The sequence below is a fragment of the Pristiophorus japonicus genome, unplaced genomic scaffold (assembly GCF_044704955.1).
Source record: "Pristiophorus japonicus isolate sPriJap1 unplaced genomic scaffold, sPriJap1.hap1 HAP1_SCAFFOLD_835, whole genome shotgun sequence".
Lineage (NCBI taxonomy): Eukaryota > Metazoa > Chordata > Chondrichthyes > Pristiophoridae > Pristiophorus > Pristiophorus japonicus.
In genome coordinates, this window is record NW_027254757.1 from 155,509 (window position 1) to 176,120 (window position 20,612).

Below are 20,612 nucleotides of genomic sequence, written 5' to 3' on the forward strand. Positions count from 1 at the left end.
CAAAATTGGCTCAGAGGCAGGAAGCAAAAGGTAATGGTTGATGGGTGTTTTTGTGATTGGAAGGCAGTATCCAGCGGGGTTCTGCAGGGCTCGGTGCTGAGTCCCTTGCTTTTTATGGTATATATCAATGACCTGGACTTGAATGTTGCGGGTATGATAGGCTGTGTGGTTGATAATGAAGAAGAAAGCTGCGGACTGCAGGAAGATATCAATGTACTGGTCAGGTGGCAGAACAGTGGAAAATGGAATTCAATCCGGATAAGTGTGAGGTAATGCATTTGGGGAGGTCTAACAAGGCAAGGGAATACACATTAAATGGTACGACACTGAAAAGTGTAGAGGAACAAAGGGACCTTGGGGTGCAGGTCCACAGATCTCTGAAGGTAGCAGGCCAGGGTGGTTAATTCATATGTAATACTTGCTTTAGTCGAGGCATAGAATACAAGAGCAAGGAGGTTATGCTTGAACTGTAAAGAACACTGGTTAGGCCGCAGCTGGAGTACTGCGTGCAATTCTGATCACCAGATTACAGGAAAGATGTGATTGCACTGGAAAGGGTGCAGAGGAGATTTACAAGAATGTTGCCTGGGCTGGAGAATTTAGGCTATGAGGAAAGATTGGAGATGCTGGATCTGTTTTCTTTGGAACAGAGGAGGCTGAGGGGAGACCTGATTGAGGTGTATAAAATTATGAGGGGCCTGGATAGAGTGGATAGGAAAGACCTGTTTCCCTTGGCAGAGGGATCAACAACCAGGGAACATAGATTTAAAGTAATTGGGGGGAGATTTAGAGGAGATACAAGGGGAAATGTCTTCACCCAGAGGGTGGCGGGGGTGTGGAACTCACTGCCTGAAAGGGTGGTAGAGGTAGAAACCCTCACCACATTTAAAGAATACTTGGATGTGCGCTACGGACCAAGAGCTGGAAAGTGGGATTAGGCTGGATAGCTCTTGGTCAGCCGGCGTGGACACGATGGGCCAAAATGGCCTCATTCCGTGCTGTAAATATCTATGATTCTATGACATGCAAATTGGCACAGGGATAAACTGATTAGGGAGGTGAACACGTGACGAAAGGAGTGGTATGGAAAAGAGGGGTTCCATTTCATGGGGCACTGACACCTGTATCGGGACAGGAAAGAACTGTACTGCTGGGATGGGCTCCATTTGAACCATTCTGTGACCAGGGTCATAGCAGAAAGGATACATAGGGCAGTCACAAGGGCTTTAAACTAGGCTCAGGTGGAAATTTTAGTACAAATAATAGTTCAAAAACAAACGAAGAGCGAGCAGAGCAACAGTCAGAAATTGTGCTTTAGGCACTACAGGTAAAGGGGAAAACTAAAAGATGTAAAGTGATTAAACCAGGAGAGAGAAATAAGAAACATGTGAGTAAAACATTAGAGCTGAAGGACAGGCTGGAGTGTGTGGTTCAAGTAAGTGTTCTTTATATAAACATATGGAGTATAAGGAATAAACTACACAGGCACAAATTCAAATTGGAGGGTATGACATGGTAGCCATCACTGAGACATGGCAACAAGACGGTCAGGACTGGGAACTAAATATATCAGGTTATAAGGTCGACAGGAAAGTTGGGGAAAATGGCAGAGGGGAAGGAGAAACCTAAGTGATTAAGGATGAAATCACTTCAATGATAAGACAGGATATAACGAGAGGCAAGCAGGCAGTGGAGACTTTATAGGTAGAATTAAGCAATAGGAAATTAGTTGTGTATGTGCCCCCTGATAGCAGCTATGAAGTGTCAGATTGTATAAATGCAAAGATTAGACAAGCGTTTGGCAAAAGCAAAGTGGTTTAAATGGTGGTTTTAACTTTCATATAGATTGGGATAAGCAGACTAGTGCCTGTCAGAAAGGTAGTGAATTTCTTTAGTGTGTCCAGGATAGTTTTCTACAACAATATGCCCTGGAAGCAACATTGTGATATGTTATGATACAACCTGTATCTCAACAGCACTGTGATAAAGCATTCCATGTTCGAATAACCTTTTGTGAAAAATGTTTAAGAGGATCATGATCATGATCGAATTGAAGATAGTGTTTGAACGGGAGAAACACAAAACAGCTACTAAGATGCTAGATTTAGGTAAAGGCTGACTTCATGGTATGTAACGGAGACTGTTAATGGGTAAAAATCTTAAATGGGTAAAACGACAGAAGATCAGTGGAAGATATTCAAAAAAATGAATTTGTGATACAGAAACAGTTTATACCCGAGGGGCAAGAGCTCTACTTGCCAAATAAACAGCCATGGACGACTGAGGTGGTAAGGGACAGCATAAAACTAAAAGAAAAAGCTACAAAAATGCAAAAAAATAGCACAGATCCTGGCGAATGGAAAAGTTCCAAAGAACAGCAAAGGGTGACAAAACAGAGAGCGAGATCTGCAAAAAAGTATGAAGAGAAACATGCAAGTGATATAAAAATCAACACAGTTGTACCTCTCCAGTCTGGCACCCTTGGGACCCGACCAGAGAATTTTCCGAATTACGCGAGAGCACACCGACCCTAGCGTTGTCAGCAGTACCCTAGATTTACCGGGTACTTCTGACAACGACCCGGCCATGTGCTGCGCAGAAGCCTACTGCTCAGCATTTCTCAGGCCCGGCTTCGGCGCCTCAGTCCACCGCCGCATTCCTCGCTCCCTCTTCGCGCCGACCCGACCAAGGAGGGAACACCGGAGGCAACAGGGAGAAGAGCAGCAGCCAGCCCCAGGACACAGCGCAGGTCGCGACCCCCCGCTGGGAATGATGCCGGACCAGGGATGTTGCCGGACCAGAGAACCAGACTGGAGAGGTACAACCTGTACAAAGCATTTTTACAATTATATTAGGAAAAAGAGGGTAGTCAAGATCAACGTTGGCCCCTTAAATAATGGTATCTGTGATATTATCAATGATAAGGAAATTGTGGACATGTTTGCGTCAGTATTTACAGTAGAGGAAGAGAATAGCATGCCAGAGTCCAGGAAACTAATACTGAATCAGGGACAGGGTCTCAATAAAATTAACGTAAGCAAAATAACAGTAATAAGGAAAATAATGGCACTAAAAAGTGACAAATCCCCAGCACCCGATGGTTTGCATCCAAGGTTATAAAGGAAGTAGGGGAGTACATTGCAGGTGCCCCAATGATAATTTTCCAAAGTTCTCTCGATTCATGAACCGTTCCTTTCGATTGGAAAATTGTGCATGTCACTCCGCTATTTAAGAATGGCGAGAGAGGGAAACCAGGGAATTATAGACCAGTTAGCCTAACATTTGTTGTCGGGAAATTACTAGAGTCTACATTTAAGGACAGAGTGTCTGAACACCTTGAAAAATTTCAGTTGATCAGAGCCAGTGTGGCTGTGTGAAAGGCAGGTCATGCCTGACAAACCTGACTGAATTTTTTGAGAAGGTGACTATAGCGGACAGGGGAATGTCTATGGATATTATTTATATGGACTTCCAAAAGGCATCTGATAAAATTCCTCATGACAGACTGTTAACTAAGGTAGAAGCACATGGAATTGAAGGCAAATTATTGACCTGGTTAGGAAATTGACTGAGTGGCAAGAGACAGAGTGTAGGGATAATGGGTAGGTATTCCAATTGCCAGGATGTGACTGGTGGAGTCCTGCAGGAATCTGTGTTGGGGCCTCAACTATTCACAGTATTTATTAACGACTTAAAAGATGGCATAGACAGTGATATAATCAAATTTGCAGATGACAAATGGCTTTGTAGGCAGAGTAGATAAAAGCATAAAATTACAAAGCGATATCGATAGATTAAGTGAATGGGCAAAACTGTGGCAAATGTGAGGTCTTCCACTTTGGACCTAAAAATGCTCGATCAATTGTTAATTTTAAATCTGGGATTGATAAGATTTTTGTTCACCAAAAGTATTAAGGGATATGGGCCAAAGGCACAAATCAGCCATGATCTCATTGAATGGCGGAACAGGCTCAAGCGAATAAATGGCCTACTCCTGTTACTTTGGTCCTATGTTAACTCATTTTCGTCCAGGACCTCAAAACCTTGAAACTTGCTTCCTTTCCCAAATTTCACTTCCTCCTATAACCTACATAGGATTTTAAACCCCAAGCTTTACATTGTCCAACCACTGCATCTCCATTTGCATCCACTTTTCATACTCTTTTCTACCTTGCTGCAGCTGTACTTAACTTTGTGATGGATCAGAATCCCATACAACAACTTCAAGGAGATTTGCAAACTAACATTCACTTAGAAATAGCATATTAGCTATGTTATATAATCTACAATAATCTGTCATCGTACCATCTTCAGAACACATCTAACTGTGGAAAATGATCTTGACACAAAAAAAGAATCCACGCATACAAGTGATATCTTCTGCATTTTAACAAAAGCTAAGCACCCAAGATGGCGATCATAGAATTTCAGAATTCTACCAGTTATTTCTTCAAAATGCAACTTTAAACTAATCAAAGTTTTAATGTCAAGCTATTCCATCTCAATCTAACCCACTAACTTCATCCAGACAGATTTCCTGATTTATGAATTCTTCACAACTTTCTTTAATTGTGCAAATGTAACCTAGATTTTAAAAATGTTTAAACCATCTTATTTGATCCATTCTTTGAAGTTTGGATTTTGTCCATTCAAAAGTTTTCCACAGAAACCAAGTTCCAATACTGTGGCTTTGAAAAGGCCGGACTTGAGATTCAAATTAATGAATGCAACTCATCAGCGAAAGAAGCAACTGGTTTCTTCTTTGTAGCTATAGATAATTTGTACAAATGAGATACAGGGTACAAAGTAAGTAAGTTTCAATAACCAATTCTCACGTTTAATGTCTGCAACAAAGGCACATGAATTTTTTTTTTAAACTCTCTTTCCAGCAATGGTGCAACAAACCACTGAAGCTCACTGCTCCTGCTGAGACATCCAACTGCATGATGGGAGACCTTTCATTGCATACTGAGCTTCAAGAAAAACCCGAAAACCTGTGACTGAAAGCTTCAGCACATATGAAGTAAAACTGCAACAACTGTGAGACTGCAGTGGGATCTTTAGATCTGGCTCCTTCTGCCAATTGGCAACAAATGTTGTAGCCTTCATCCAGTGGCATGCCTCTCACCTCTGAGCCAGGTCATGTGCTCAATCCTCACTCCAGGTACTTGAACACATAATGTAGATTGACTCCAGTACTGGAGGGAGAGCTTCACTGTTGAAGATGTTGTCTTTCAGATGAGAACAATTTGCATCTATATAGCGCCTTTAATGTAACAAAACCTCCCAAGATGCTTCACAGGAGTGTTATCAGACAAAATGCGCTCGGGAGGGGCGTGGCCATGGAAGGATTTGAACACGTGGATGAGAATTTTAAATTTGACATGTTGCTGGACCAGGAGCCAATGCAAGCACATAGGTGATGGGTGAACAAGATTTGGTGCGAGTCAGGATAGTTGCAGAAGAGCTTTGCATGAGCTGAAGTTTATAGGTGGTGGATGGCCAGCCGGAGCAATGGAATAATCAAGTCTGGAGATAACAAAAGCATGCATGTAGGTTTCAGTAGCAGATGGGCTGAGGCAGGGGCAGAACAGGCGATGCTACGAGGGTGGAAGTAGGTGGTTTTAGGTGAGAGGAGATGTGTGACCAGAAGCTCATTTATGTTAAACTAAGTCACCATGTGCTCTCAGGTGGACGTAAAAGATCCCAAGGTATTATTCAAAGAAGATCAGAGATGTTCTCCCAATTTCCTGGCCAATATTTATCCCTCAAGCAATATTATTATAACAGATGATCTGATTATTATCCCATTGCTGTTTGTGGGAACATATTGTGCACAAATTGTCTCATTTCCCTACATTACACCCAAAGCTGTGAAATGCTTTGGGATGTCCTGAGCAACATTCCCTCTAAGTTGCACAGCCCACCTCTCTGCCGGTCCCATGAAGCCCGGAAGCAGCTTTCTCAATGTGAAGTTTCGCGCATGGGCCACGCACCCCAAAAAATAAGAGGGAACATTGGTCCTGAGGTTGATAAAGGCGTCATATAAATTCAGGTTCTTTCTTTACATCAAAGAAGCCAATTTATTTGAATATTGTAATATTGTAATATTGTAATATTTTTAAATGAGTACAAAGGAAATAATAAAAATGTAAACCAGGACAAGTATTAATATAGGAAAACTACAAGGATGGAGATTAGGGAACATGAGGTAAAACTATTCCAAGAGAAGCCAGGGAAAAATTAGCAGAGACTCAATTCAAATTTGGCAAGATTCTTTGCAAAGGAAAATTGTGTCAGAGGACTCAAAGGTAATAAATCTGAAACTTCTCTTCAAAAAAGGACATGGGATTAAGCAGGAAATAACAGGACAGTTGGTCTTACCTCAGCGTAACTATAAACTACAAATGAGTGAAATTGTTTTGCAGGGTTGCATAAAACAAATAATAACGCACCCATTTTACAGCTTTATTATTTTCTATTGACTTCAATGGAAAAGAAAATAGGACTGGTGTAAAGCAGGCTGCAATCAGTGACAGTTAAGAGAGATTTCTAAAAGGTGGGTCATGCCTAAACAATCACATAGAATTTTTGAATAAAGATAAAGGAAGTGCAGTGGATATGGTTTATATACATGTTCAAAAAACATTTAATAAGGTACAGTACCACATAGACTTATGGCAAAGATAATGGCAAGTGGTGTTATGGGCGTGCAGCTACATGGACAGAGATTGTTGGAGGGCGGAAAGCACGGGTAGGTGCAAAGGAATGTTTTAGACTAGAGAACTGCAGTGAGTTGTATTCCACAGGGCAACAATTCTTGCAACACTGAACCAGCAAATCCAATGCTTTGCAAACTATTCTCATATTACATCTCTTCATCACTCTGTGCAGGCACATCTTTTCCCATTTGCTACTGTACTTGAAGTGATTTGAAGAATGCTGATTCTCAGAACAGCACAATGAATTTAGTAGGTACTCATGAAAAGTAGATGTTTGTTCTATAATGCCACTCGTGTACTTTTTTTGGGTGCTGGCATAATTTTTTCTGAAGCAAACTATACCTTTCAAGATGACAATCTTCAATTTGATAGTTTTTCTGGTTTACACAACTATGTTGATCACTGGGTCAGAATTGCAAGCAACACCATCCCAAAAGAAACTGGGGTTAACAATTGGTTGACATTTACAGCCTCAAAGACAGGGGGAATTTGTATTGCGGTTTTCTTTCTTTGATGTACAAATACCCGTCTAAGGGTACTTGAGAATTTTATTTTATGTTGCCCTTTATCCGCCGAACTAATTCCAGCAGGCCTTCATATAATCCACTACATTAGCCTGCAAATAGGGCAGATCTGCTCACACCTGGGCTAACCTCCAAGTACCACTTCTGGAGTATCTTTAGCTCTGCTGATGTGTGGGGTTTTTAAAAAGCCCTGAATGAAAAACTTCACTTGTTCATTAAATAGGTTATTTCAACCAGCTTGGTTGACAACAATGCCAAAAGCCCAGAGAACCAGAGCTAATTATGTTATCGTAAGCTGCAGAGCTTCCAAGCCAGGCAAATGGCAAATTGGTGAATTCAGTTGTATACAAAAACGAGAGAGGATACAGTCAGTCAATCAGGTAAGAAAAGTCCACTTTACCTCTGCAACAACTGGGGCTGTTAAATCTATAAAAGGATGGCTGGACAAATTGCCCAATGCATCCACTTCCCAACACCCCCCCCCCCCCCCACAATTTAGACCAGCTTCAAAGTGAATGTAATACTGGTGCGACGTCCAAAATCCAGAGTTCCAGAACCCGGGCCGATCCGTGGTGGGGTCATCCGGAAAGCGTAAAATTTTCCAAAATCCAGACTCCCCAACCTCGGCCCGACCGGCCCCATACCAGCCCTGACCTCGACACTGGCCCAGCCTGACCTCGGCGACCAGACCGACCTCCCCCGGCCGACGGCAGCCTGACCGACCCCCAACGCCCCCCCCACCCCCCTCGACCTACGGCCGCTCAACCTCCTCTGGCCTAGGCCCAATCGACACCTCCGACCTCCGGTGGCTCGACCGACATCCCCAAATGGCCCAACCGACCAACATCCCCAAACGGCCCAACCGACCCCCAGAACACCAGTGGCCTAACTGACCCCGCCCCCCCCACCCCACCCCCACCTACCTTCCTCGACCCAGGCAAAGATGTTCCGAAATCTGGAAATAGTTGGAATCCGGAACGGTCTCGGTTTCCGGATTTCACACCTGTATTGTACACGCTCCTTCCCGCTTGCAGTAACTACAGTACAATCATATAAGAACATAAGAAATAGGAGTAGGAATAAACCACCAGGCCCCTCGAGCCTGCTCCGCCATTTAATAAGATCATGGCTGATCTGATCATGGACTCAGCTCCACTTCCCTGCCCGCTCCCCATGACCCTTTATTCCCTTATCGCTCAAAAATCTGTCTATCTCCGCCTTAAATATATTCAATGACCCAGCCTCCACTGCTCTCTGGGGCAGAGAATTCCATAGATTTACAACCCTCTGAAAAAAGAAATTCCTCCTCATATCAGTTTTAAATGGGCAGCCCCTTACTCTGAGACTATGTCCTCTAGTTTTAGTTCCCCCATGTGGAAATATCCTCTCTGCATCCATCTTGTCGAGCCCCTTCATTATCTTTTATGTTTCAATTAAGATCAGCTCTCATTCTTCTGAACTCCAATGAGTATAGGCCCACCTTACTCAACCTATAAGTCAATCCCCTCATTTCCAGAATTAACCTAGTTAACCTTCTCTGAACAGCCTCCAATGCAAGTATATCCTTCCTTAAATACGGAGACTAAAACTGCACAGTACTCTAGGTGTGGCTTCACAAATATTCTGTACAGTTGTAGCAGGACTTCTCTGCTTTTATACTCCATCCCCCTTACAATAAAGGCCAACATTCTATTTGCCTTCCTGATTACTTGTTGTACCAGCATACTAACTTTTTGTGTTAAATGCACAAGGACCCCCAGATCCCTCTGTAATGCAGCACTTAAGTTATAATTTGCTTTTCTATTATTTCTGTCAAAGTGGATAACCTCACATTTTCTCACATTATACTCCATCTGCCAAATTGTTGCCCAGCCTGTCTATATCCCTTTGCAGATTTTGTGTGTCCTCCTCACAATTTGCTTTCCCACCCATCTTTGTATCATCAGCAAACCACATCCACTGGTTCTCCCTTATCCACCCTGCTTGTTACATGCTCAAAGAACTCCAGCAATTTTGTCAAACATGATTTCCCTTTCATAAAACCATGGTGACTCTGCTTGATTGAATTATGCTTTTCCAAATGTCCCGCAACTGCTTCCTTAATAATGGACTCCAGCATTTTCCCAACGACAGATGTTAGGCTAATTGGTCTATAGTTTCCTGCTTTTCGTCTGTCTCATTTTTTTAAATAGGGGCGTTACATCCGCTGGGACTGCCCCAGAATCCAGGGAATTTTGGTAGATTACAACCAATGCATCCACTATCTCTGCAGCCACTTCTTTTAAGACCCTAGGATGTAAGCCATCAGGTCCAGGGGACTTGTCCGCCTTTAGTCCCATTATTTTACCGAGTACCACTTCATTAGTGATAGCGATTGTATTAAGTTCCTCCCTCCTTATAGCCCCTTGATTATCCACTATTGGGATGTTTTTAGTGTCTTCTACCGTGAAGACTGATACAAAATATTTGTTCAACGTCTCTGCCATTTCCCTGTTCTCCATTATTAATTCCCCAGTCTCATCCTCTAGGGGACCAACATTTACTTTAGCCACTCTTTTTCTTTTTATGTACCTGTAGAAACTCTTACTATCTGTTTTTATAATTTGTGCCAGTTTACTTTCATAATCTGTCTTCCCGCTCGATCATTTTTTTAGTCGTTCTTTGCTGGTTTTTTAAAGTTTCCCAATCCTCTGGCCTCCCACTCGTCTTGGCTACATTGTATGCCCTTGTTTTCAATTTGATACCATCCCTTATTTCGTTAGTTAGCCACGGATATTTATCCCTTCTCTCGCAGTCTTTCCTTCTCATTGGGATATATTTTTATTGCGAGTTATGAAATATCTCCTTAAATGTCTGCCACTGCTTATCAACCGTTCCATACTTTATACGACTGAGAAACATCAAGCTTTGTTGCAGCAGTTAAGTTTACAGCTATTTTAATGGTTTAGGTTTTAAAGTGCACCTCCTAGTGTGAAACTATACAACACAGACTAAAAAAGTTTCTACACTCTGCTTCGACCACACAACAAAAAAAAGTAGTGGAATCTCACTATACTGACCAACATTTGTAATGGTGGGAGCCTATCAAACTCAGTTTTGGAAAACTGTAGTTGATTTGTTACGATGTTACTGCAATCATTATAATAATCAGTGTAGTTTAGGTTTGCAATTTAATGCTACCACCACTGTTAACAATTAATCGACATGCTTTAGCATATGAATGGGTATATTAATATAATGGCAATATTAATTGCTAATTGTCCTTAACTGGCACTAACTAGACAACTGTAAAGGATTTACAGGAAAACGGACTGCACTGGTCAGCAGCACTTTTGAACAGCTGAACAGTGCTCTGTCACTTTTGGGCTGAGAGCAATGGCAGATGATTAAGAACACTAAAGGTTATGGAGAAGAAAAACCAAGCAGTGCAGGACAAATCAGGGATTGCTATCTTCCAATATACTGACCAAAATCAGTAACAACTTTTCACTGTATATATGAGAGAGAGGTAATTCAGCCAATGTAGATTATCTTTCCACAGGGTATACGATTACCATCCCCACACCACCATCATCACATTACAACGGGCAACAGTCTCCTGATACTTCGAGTTTTGTTTGTACTACCTAACTAAACTATTCCAGGTAAGTGGTATTAAAGAACAATTTAGCCATTCGTTGCCAGATCTGACCACATATAGCACTATCGGGTCCTGCTTTCTTCTCCCCTCCCCTCCCATAACTGCTCACTATTCCGGGATCATCCTGGAATGAAAAGATAACACCCGGCCTCTTTTCTCCACTACAAACCGTCTTCTTAAACCGCTCTTCCTTGCCTCCAACGTGCGAACAGCTCGTAGACTCCATTCAGCTGCCTCTGCCGCTTTCCTTCCTCTTCCTAGGCCACCAGGGGTCAACTTCACCCAAGGTTCCTCCCTTCCCTAACCCTGAACGCTCATCTTTCTCTAGTTTCTTTCCTAGCTCCCATCACGCCTTCTCCGAGCTCATCTTGCCCATGAGACCCACCTCCTGCTCCCTGGACCCTATTACTACCAGATTGCTGACCACTGAATTTTCTTTCCTGGCCCCCATGTTAGCTGATATTGTTAACGGTTCTCTCTTCTCAGGTACTGTCCCCCAACCCCTTTCAAATCTGCCATCATCACCCCTCTCCTTAAAAAAAACCCTTGACCCCCTGCCGTCAACGTACGTGAAACATGATGCTGTGTTTTCGGATAATGTTGCCGAGGGGCAGCTCCACCTCACAATCAACAAGCTCCCCGCTGGAGTGGAACTAAACTACAGAACTAGTGGGAAGCTGTTTAACCTACACCACCTCCAGGCCAGATCCAAGACCCCAACCTCTGTCATTGAGCTGCAGTATATAGTCAATGTAACACCACTATGTACCTTCCTCCAGTCTGATAAACAACCATTTACCACTACAGGTACAACATCCTGAAAACGGAAACCTCAGGACATAGGCCATTCCAGCTTTCAAGTTTTTCCGGATTTCGCAGAAGAAATCCGATGCCCAAATCTGGAAGCCCCTGGGCTGATTTTTGTGTATTTCCAGATTTCGGAGAAGAAAATTCGACATCCCGAATCCTGAAACCCTTGGACCGGCTTTCGTGAATTTCCGGATTTCGGAGCATTACATCAGAGGGCAACCTCAAGGCTGGGCCGGTTTAGGTATTTTTTGGATTCGTGTTTGGAAAAAGGTATGTACAGCTTAAAAGTCCGGTTTTCGGAAATATTTCCGGATTCCGGACAACGATTCATGCAATCTGCACAATGTCCGTTTTTCGGACAATTCCGGCTTTTAAGACCCTAGGATGCAAGCCAGCAGGTCCAGGGGACTTGTCTGCCTTTAGTTCCACTATTTTACCTAGCACGACTTCATTAGTGATCGTGATTGTATTAAGTTCTTCCCTACCTATAACCCCTTGATTATCCACTATTGGGATATTTTTTAAGTGTCTTCTACAGTGAAGACCGATACAAAATATTCGTTTAACGTCTCTGCCATTTCCCTGTTCTCCATTATTAATTCCCTAGTCTCATCCTCCAGGGGACCAACATTTACTTTAGCTACTCTTTTCCTTTTTATGTACTTGCCCTTTATGTTCCTTTACTATGTCATCTGCCCTAATTTCTCCTTATGTGCCTCAGTGCCAAATTTTGTCTGATAACACTCGTGCCTTGGGACATTTCACTATGTTAAAGGGGCTATATAAATGCATTAATCGCTCTTTGTAGAATAATACTCATGATGTCGATCTTTAAATGGCATTTTACCAGTTTGCACTCATGTCCCTTGTACTGCAGTCATGGTCTAACCTGAAATTGTAATTTGGATTAAACTTTTCAATTCCACTTACCATCCCGCATACCTATATAAAAGTCCCTTCGCATTCACTTACTTTTAAGGTTTAATAGTCCAAGTTTTTTTAAACCTTTCTTCATTAAGTCAACTCATCCGACACTGGAGATCAGGACTTTTCTGCACTTCTGAGGGCTTGGATGTTTCTATTGCATCTTTGTGACGAGAACTGAACACGGTACTTGAAATTTGGCCGAGCAGTTCACTACAACATTCCAGCCTCAAAATTTATATTTTAGTAATTTAGCAATATAGCATTCTATTTTCTTTTGGTTTTAAGTGCTTAATTCAGATCAGTTAGTCTCTACTCTAGCTAGTCCACACTATTCATTAAGTGTGTCCCCCATTTTTTCTTCCAACGTGCAACACTTGTGTTGAATTTTATCTGATACAGTCCTGCCAACATGCAAACTATGTCTAGATTTTTCTGCAGTTCCTTGGGTTCTTCTGCAAACCACTCCTTTCTTTCTTTATCCCCAATCCCACCAACCCGCATCCTCTGTATTACGATATGCAAATTTGACCAATATGCAGGTTAGCGACATTCAGTTGCAAGAATAGTTATAGTACTATATTACAATTGGTTGAGAATATCACACGGTGAGCCTGCAAACAGCCAGCAATCACTGTGCGATAAATAAAGAGCAGTACTTGGGTGAGATACCAAGAGGGCTATTTGCACCTTTGGAGCTGTATTACATAGAAACATAGAAAATAGGTGCAGGAGTAAGCCATTCGGCCCTTTGAGCCTGCACCAGCATTCAATAAGATCATGGCTGATCATTCACCTCAGTACCCCTTTCCTGCTTTCTCTCCATACCCCTTGATCCCTTTTACTGGTAAGGGCGATATCTAACTCCCTCTTGAATATATCCAATTAACTGGCATCAACAAAACCCTGCGGTAGGGAATTCCACAGGTTAACAACTGAGTGAAGAAGTTTCTCCTCATCTCAATCCTAAATGGCTTACCCATTATCCTTAGACTGTGTCCCCTGGTTCTGGATTTCCCCAAGACCGGGGAACATTCTTCCTGCATCTATCCTGTCCAGTCCCATCATAATTTTATATGTTTCTATGAGATCCCCTCTCATCCTTCTAAACTCCAGTGAATACAGGTCCAGCCGATCCAGTCTCTCCTCATGTCAGTCCTGCCATCCCGGGAATCAGTCTGGTGAACCTTCGCTGCGCTCCCTCAATAGCAAGAACGTCCTTCCTCAGATTCGGAGACCAAAACTGAACACAATATTCCAGGTGAGGCCTCACCAAGGCCCTGTACAACTGCAGTAAGACCTCCCTGCTCCTATACTCAAATCCCCTAGCTATGATGGCCAACGTGCCATTTGCCTTCTTCACCACCTGCCGTACCTGCATGCCAACTTTCAATGACTGATGTACCATGACACCCAGGGCTCGTTGCACCTCCCCTTTTCCTAATCTGCCACCATTCAGATAATATTCTGCCTTCGTGTTTTTGCCACCAAAGAGGATAACCTCACATTCATCCACATTATATTGCATCTGCCATGCATTTGCCGACTCACCTAACCTGTCCAAGTCATCCTGCAGCCTTTTAATATCCTCCTCACAGCTCACACCGCCACCCAGCTTAGTGTCGTCTGCAAACTTGGAAATAGTACACTCAATTCTTTCATCTAAATCATTGATGTATATTGTCAATAGCTGGGTAACCAGCACTGAGCCCTGCGGCACCCCACTAGTCACTGCCTGCCATTCTAAAACGACCCGCTTATCCCGACTCTCTGCTTCCTGTCTGCCAACCACGTCAATACATTAACCCCAATACCATGTGCTTTAATTTTGCACACCAATCTCTTGTGTGGGACCTTGTCAAAAGCCTTTTGAAAGTCCAAATACACATCCACCGGTTCTTCCCTGTCCACTCTACTAGTTACATCCTCAAAAAATTCGAGAAGATTTGTCAAGCATGATTTCCCTTTCATAAATCCATGCTGACTTGGGCCGATCCTGTCACTGCTTTCCAAATGCGCTGCTATTTCATCCCTAATAATTGATTCCAACATTTTCCCCACTACTGATGTCAGGCTACCCGGTCAAAATTCCCCGTTTTCTCTCTCCCTCCTTTTTTTAAAAAAAAGTGGCATTACATTAGCTACCCTCCAGTCTATAGGAACTGATCCAGAGTCGATAGACTGCTGGAAAATGATCACCAATGCATCCACTATTTCTAGGGCCACTTCCTTAAGTACTCTGGGATGCAGACTATCAGGCCCTGGGAATTTATCGACCTTCAATCCCATCAATTTCCCTAACAATTTCCTGACTAAAAGGATTTCCTTCAATTCCTCCTTCTCACTAGACCCTCGGTCCCCTAGTATTTCCGGAAGGTTATTTGTGTCTTCCTTCATGAAGACAGAACCAAAGGTTATTTGTGTCTTCCTTCATGAAGACAGAACCAAAGTATTTGTTCAATTGGTCTGCCAGTTCTTTGTTCCCCATTATAAATTCACCTGATTCTGACTGCAAAGGACCTACGTTTGTCTACACTAATCTTTTTCTCTTCGCATATCTATAGAAGCTTTTGCAGTCAGTTTGTGTGTTCCCAGCAAGCTTCCTCTCATATTCTATTTTCCCCCTCCTAATTGAACCCTTTGTTCTCCTCCGCTGAATTATAAAATTCTCCCAGTCCTCAGGTTTGCTGCTATTTCTGGCCAATTTATATTCCTCTTCCTTGGATTTAACACTATCCTTAATTTCCCGCGGTTGAGCCACCTTTCCCATTTTATTTTTACTCCAGGCAGGGATGTACAATTGTTGAAGTTCATCCATGTGATCTTTAAAATGTTTGCCATTGCCTATCCACCGTCAACCCTTTAAATATCATTCGCCAGTCTATTCTAGCCAATTCATGTCTCATACCATCGAAGTTACCTTTCCTTAAGTTCAGGACCCTAGTCTCTGAATTAACTGCGTCACGCTCCACCTTAATAAAGAATTCTACCATATTATGGTCACTCTTCCCCAAGGGGCCTCGCACAACAAGCTTGCTAATTAGTCCTTTCCAATTACACATCACCCAGTCTAGGGTGCCCAGCCCTCTAGTTGGTTCCTCGACATATTGGTCTAGAAAACCATCCCTAATACACTCCAGGAAATCCTCCTCCACCGCAGTTTGGTTAGCCCAATCAATATGTAGATTAAAGTTGTCCATGATAATTGCTGTAGCTTTATTGCATGCATCCCTAATTTCTTGTTTGATGCTGTCCCCGTCACTACTACTGTTTGGTGGTCTGTACACAACTCCCACTAGTGTTTTCTGCCCTTTGGTATTCCGCAGCTCTACCCATACAGATTCCACACCATCCAAGCTAATGTCCTTCCTTACTATTGCGTTAATTTCCTCTTTAACCAGCAACGCTACCGCACCTCCTTTTCCTTTCTGTCTATCCTTCCTGAATGTTGAATACACCTGGATGTTAAGTTCCCAGCCTTGGTCATCCTGGAGCCATGTCTATGTAATGCCAATTATATCATATTCACTAATTGCTGCCTGTGCAGTTAATTTGTCCACCTTATTACGAATACTCCTCACACTGAGGCACAGAGCGTTCAGGCTTGTCTTTTTAACACTTTGCCCCTTTAGAATTTTGCTGTAATGTGGCCCTTTTTGATTTTTGCCTTGTGTTTCTCTGCTCTCCACTTTTACTTGTCTTCTTTCACTCTTTTGCTTCTGCCCCCATTCTACTTCCCTCTGTCTCCCTGCCATATTAGTTTAACTCCTCCCCAACAGCACTAGCAAACACTCCCCTGAGGACATTGGTTCCGGTCCTGCCCAGGACAGTCTATAGCTTCAGAAAAGGGAAGAAAACTGGAACATTGCTAAAAAATCCTGTCATTTCAACACGTTCATAACGTACTGATGGGCAACATTTTAGTAGTGGCTAAATTGTCAAGAAAGGCCTAGCCAGCAGTCCTTGTGGGATTTTTTTTGGGGGGAGGGGGGGGGATCTTTTCAGTAGAAACCTAAAAATACTAATAACTGTACATGTATCTTGTCATCTTATCAACCCACTGTACCCAAACCTTAGTCTCTGAAAAGCGAAGAGGATTGATAGCCATTCTGGGCCTCTTCTAGAGACATTCAGGTCGCACCTACATAGGAAAAATAAAACTTCGAAAAGAAAGTTAGTACTGTATAGAAAGATTACTCCCGCCACGACATCGGGGGCGAGAAAACGTTAACACTGCATTCCTTCCCCACCACCCCCGGGTTCTTCTGTAGAAACCCTAAAAACTCTGGATTGGTCTTGGAAACGTGGCCCGGCCATGTGCATAAACAAGTGCAGGGCAGCGCGAATGACTCCGTGAGGCTCCTGCCACAGCCCGGCCGGGCACAAGGCGCCGTTAGGCCGAGGGACGAGAGCAGCTGGAAAGCCCTGCAGTCGGCAAAAGTTACCTGAGACGGGACATTTGGCAGGAAGTCGGCCGCAGGCCGGTGGCACCCGGTCGCAGCGCGCTGTGGAGACTCCGCGGGCCTAGGCCTCACCACACACTCCAAAGCCGCCACTCTCGCTAACTGACGAGCGCTGTCCGCAAGAGGCAGAGCGGAACCGCCACCAGCCGCAGCCGCCCCTTCCGCTCCGGTCCGCACCGTTCCCCCCAGCCCGCTCGCTCGCTCGGAGCCAAGGTTGCCGCTCTTCGCCGCGTGTTGCCAACAAGGCCGCTGCTCCGGCAGGAGCCCCTGGTGGGATGCAGCCTTCCGCCGGCGCCGTGCGCTGCTCAGCCCAGCCCAGCCCCGAACCTACCCGTCCGAGGTGGCGCGCTTCTTACTGGACGAGTAATCGTCGCCCAGGTCCACGCGGTGCCGCTTGGACATCTTCAGCGTTTTGGAATGGTCCCGGTGCGTTCCAAGTTCCGCGTTCCGATTCTGTCTCCCCGTTCTATCCCCTCGGTTCCGGCTTCCGGGCCGATTGTCTCAAGCTCGTGCCCCGGTAGCGCCTCCTTTCATTCACTTGCCTCGTTTCTTCGCTGTTTCGCTCTGTCTCTCTATATATTTCCCCCCCCCCCCCTTCCTCCAAGATGTGTTTTGTGCCTAAAATAACTACCACCACAGAAACAGGCCCAACGCACGCCCGGCTTCTCAGCAGTTCCACAAGATGGCGGGTCGCAGACCAAGACGTACCTCGTTCTCGCACGGTCACGCCGCGGGACCCACAGTAAGCAAGCAAGGGAGGGAGATGTGGGTATTTTTTTTATTTTATTATTGAAGGACTCTTGAAACTTGAATTTCGTCTCCTTTCTTGCATATTATAAACTGTCATAAATCATATAAGGTCGGGGAAATCCTTTGTTTTACAATTTCTGGGAGTAAGATTAAAAATAACCTCGTAGCCCAACACAAACAGTTATTTTCCGATTGCTTCAACAATGAGCAATAGCATTTTTATCAGGCGAACATTTCTTAGACTTTATCATACAGAAACTGCAATGCAAAAGTGAAAGTCACAATCTTAAGACGAATTGTGCATACTTTTTAATCAATATTTATAAATTTTAAAGTGTTTGAAAGCTTTTATAGTTTGGAAAAGCGCTTTAATATTCATTTTCAAATTTCACAGACTAAACAACGACAGGAATAGGAATCATCAATTTACCTACGTCAAAGTTCAACTCAAAAGAAAGATACAACATAATCATACATCGTCTAGATGTTACAAAAGCAAAATACTGCAGATGCTGGAATCTGAAATAAACCCAGAAAATGCTGGAAATCTCAGCGGGTCAGGCAGCATCTGTGGAGAGAAAAACAGAGTTAACGTTTCAGGTCGATGATCCTTCGTCAGAACTGGTGAAAATTCTTTAATTTCGAACTTCCGCCAGTTCTGACGAAGGGTCATCAACCTGAAACGTTAACTCCGTTTCACTCCACAGATGCTGTCTGACCCGCTGAGATTTCCAGCATTTTCTGGTTTTATTATCGTGTAGATGTCGCCATTTCGTTGGGCAAATAAAATAGTTACTTGATAAAACTTTTTTTAAATCTACATGCGGATATAGTCTTAGATGTGTTTACAAACATGTTTAAAACTAGGCTGTCACAATTAGTTTACAGAATACCGCACTGGACAGTCCATTCATCTGATATGTCAATCTTTTAGTTTCCACATGTATACTGAGAAACATAGAAACATTTAGCCCCTCCCGCCTGCTCTGCCATTCAGTGAGATCATGGCTGATCTGCGACCTAACTCCATATACCGGCCTTTGGTCCATATATCTTTGATTAACAAAGCTATCCATCTCCAATTTAAAATTAACAATTGATCTAGCTTCAATTGCCGTTTTCAGAAGAGAGTTCCAAACTTCTACCACCCTTTGGGTGTAGAAGTGTTTCCTAATTTCACTCTTGAATGGTCTGGTTCTAATGTTTAGACTCTGCCCCCTTGTCCTAAAATCCTCAACCAGTGGAAATAGTTTCTCTGTATCTACCCGATCTGTTCCCCTTAATATCTTCAAAACTTCAAACAGACCACCCCTTAACCTTCTACCTTTGGAGAGTCAAACAAGTTACAACTGCTTAATCAGCTGCGAGCTCACATTTCTTTTAAATTCGACGATTTACAAATTGAATTCAAACATATGCCCCCTTGTTAAAGGGGCATAACCACCAGAACCCGCAAATGAACAAAAAACGTGAAAGGAACCTGAACAAAACAAATTAAAATTCTATTCCCTGTTGTAATGATGCATGCCAGTCTCTCTGGTGCCCAGCAGTCGCGGAACGCCTCTAGCATGCCGGTGGTCACCGTGTGCTCCATCTCCAGGGACACCCGGGCGCAAACACCTTCAACCTTCTAAATTCTAGGGAATACAACCCGAATTTGTGTAATCACTCCTCGTAACTTAACCCTTGAAATCTGGGTATCATTCTGGTAAACCTACGCTGCACTCCTTCCAAGGCCAATATATCCTTCCTACGGTGTGGTGCCCAGAACTGCTAATAGTAATCCAGATGTGGTCTAACCAGGGTTTTGGATAGCTGCGGCATAACTTCTTCCTCCTTGTATTCTAGTCCTCTAGATATAAAGGCCAGCATCTCATCTCTTTTTGATTATTTTCTGTGCCTGTCATGATTTATGTACCTGGACCCGCAAGTCTCTTTAGACCTCCACGGTTTTTAGCCTTTTACCATTTAGAAAGTACCCTGTTCTACAATTTTTAGGTCCAAAGTGGATGACCTCACATTTGCCTCCATTGAAATACATTTGCCACAGTTTTGCCCATTCACGTCATCTGTCGATTAATTTGGATATGTGGCTTTCGATGCCATCGTCTCAGTCATTAATAATTACTATGAAAGTTGATGGCTCAACACAGATCCCTGTAGGACACCACTAGTCACATCCTGCCAATTAGAGTACCTACCCATTATCCCTACTCTGTTTTCTGCTGCTCAGCCAATTTCATTTGCCTTCAATTCTACCTTAGTTAATGGGCTTCTACCTTAGTTAATCGTCTCTTATTTGGGACTTTATCAGATGCCTTCTGGAAGTCCATATAAATAACATCCATAGACATTTCCCTGTCCATTACTTTAGTCACCTCTTCAAAAAATTCAATCAGTTTTGTCAGGCATGACCAACCTTCCACAAATCCATGCTGGCTCCTCTGATCAACTGAAAATGTTCAAGGTGTTCAGTCACCCTATCCTTAATTATAGACTCGAGCAATTTCCCGACAACAGATGTTACACTAACTGGTCTATAATTCCCTGGTTTCCCTCTCTCACCATTTTTAAATAGCGGAGTGACATGCCCAATTTTCCAATCTAAAGGATTGAATCGAGAAAACTTTGGAATATTATAGTTAGGGCATCTGCAATGTGCTCACCTACTTCCTTTAAAATCCTGGAATGGAAACCATCTGGTCCTGGGGATTTTTTGTCACACTTTAGTGCCATTATTTTCTTCATTATTGTTATTTTACTTACATTAATTTTATTG

General features: G+C 43.2%; 1 protein-coding gene across 1 annotated transcript in view; it reads right to left on the reverse strand.

Annotated features, from left to right (window-relative positions):
* The window catches only part of dhx15 (DEAH (Asp-Glu-Ala-His) box helicase 15), a gene marked incomplete at its 3' end in the record, with an annotated part of 160,369 nt that extends 142,597 nt beyond the window's left edge, over nt 1–17,772 (reverse strand). The window contains exon 1 of the mRNA XM_070874463.1: nt 17,415–17,772. Within this exon, the coding sequence (XP_070730564.1) occupies nt 17,415–17,485 (71 nt within the window). The remainder of the gene's footprint in view (nt 1–17,414) is intronic.
* Between the last annotated feature and the right edge of the window lie 2,840 nt (nt 17,773–20,612).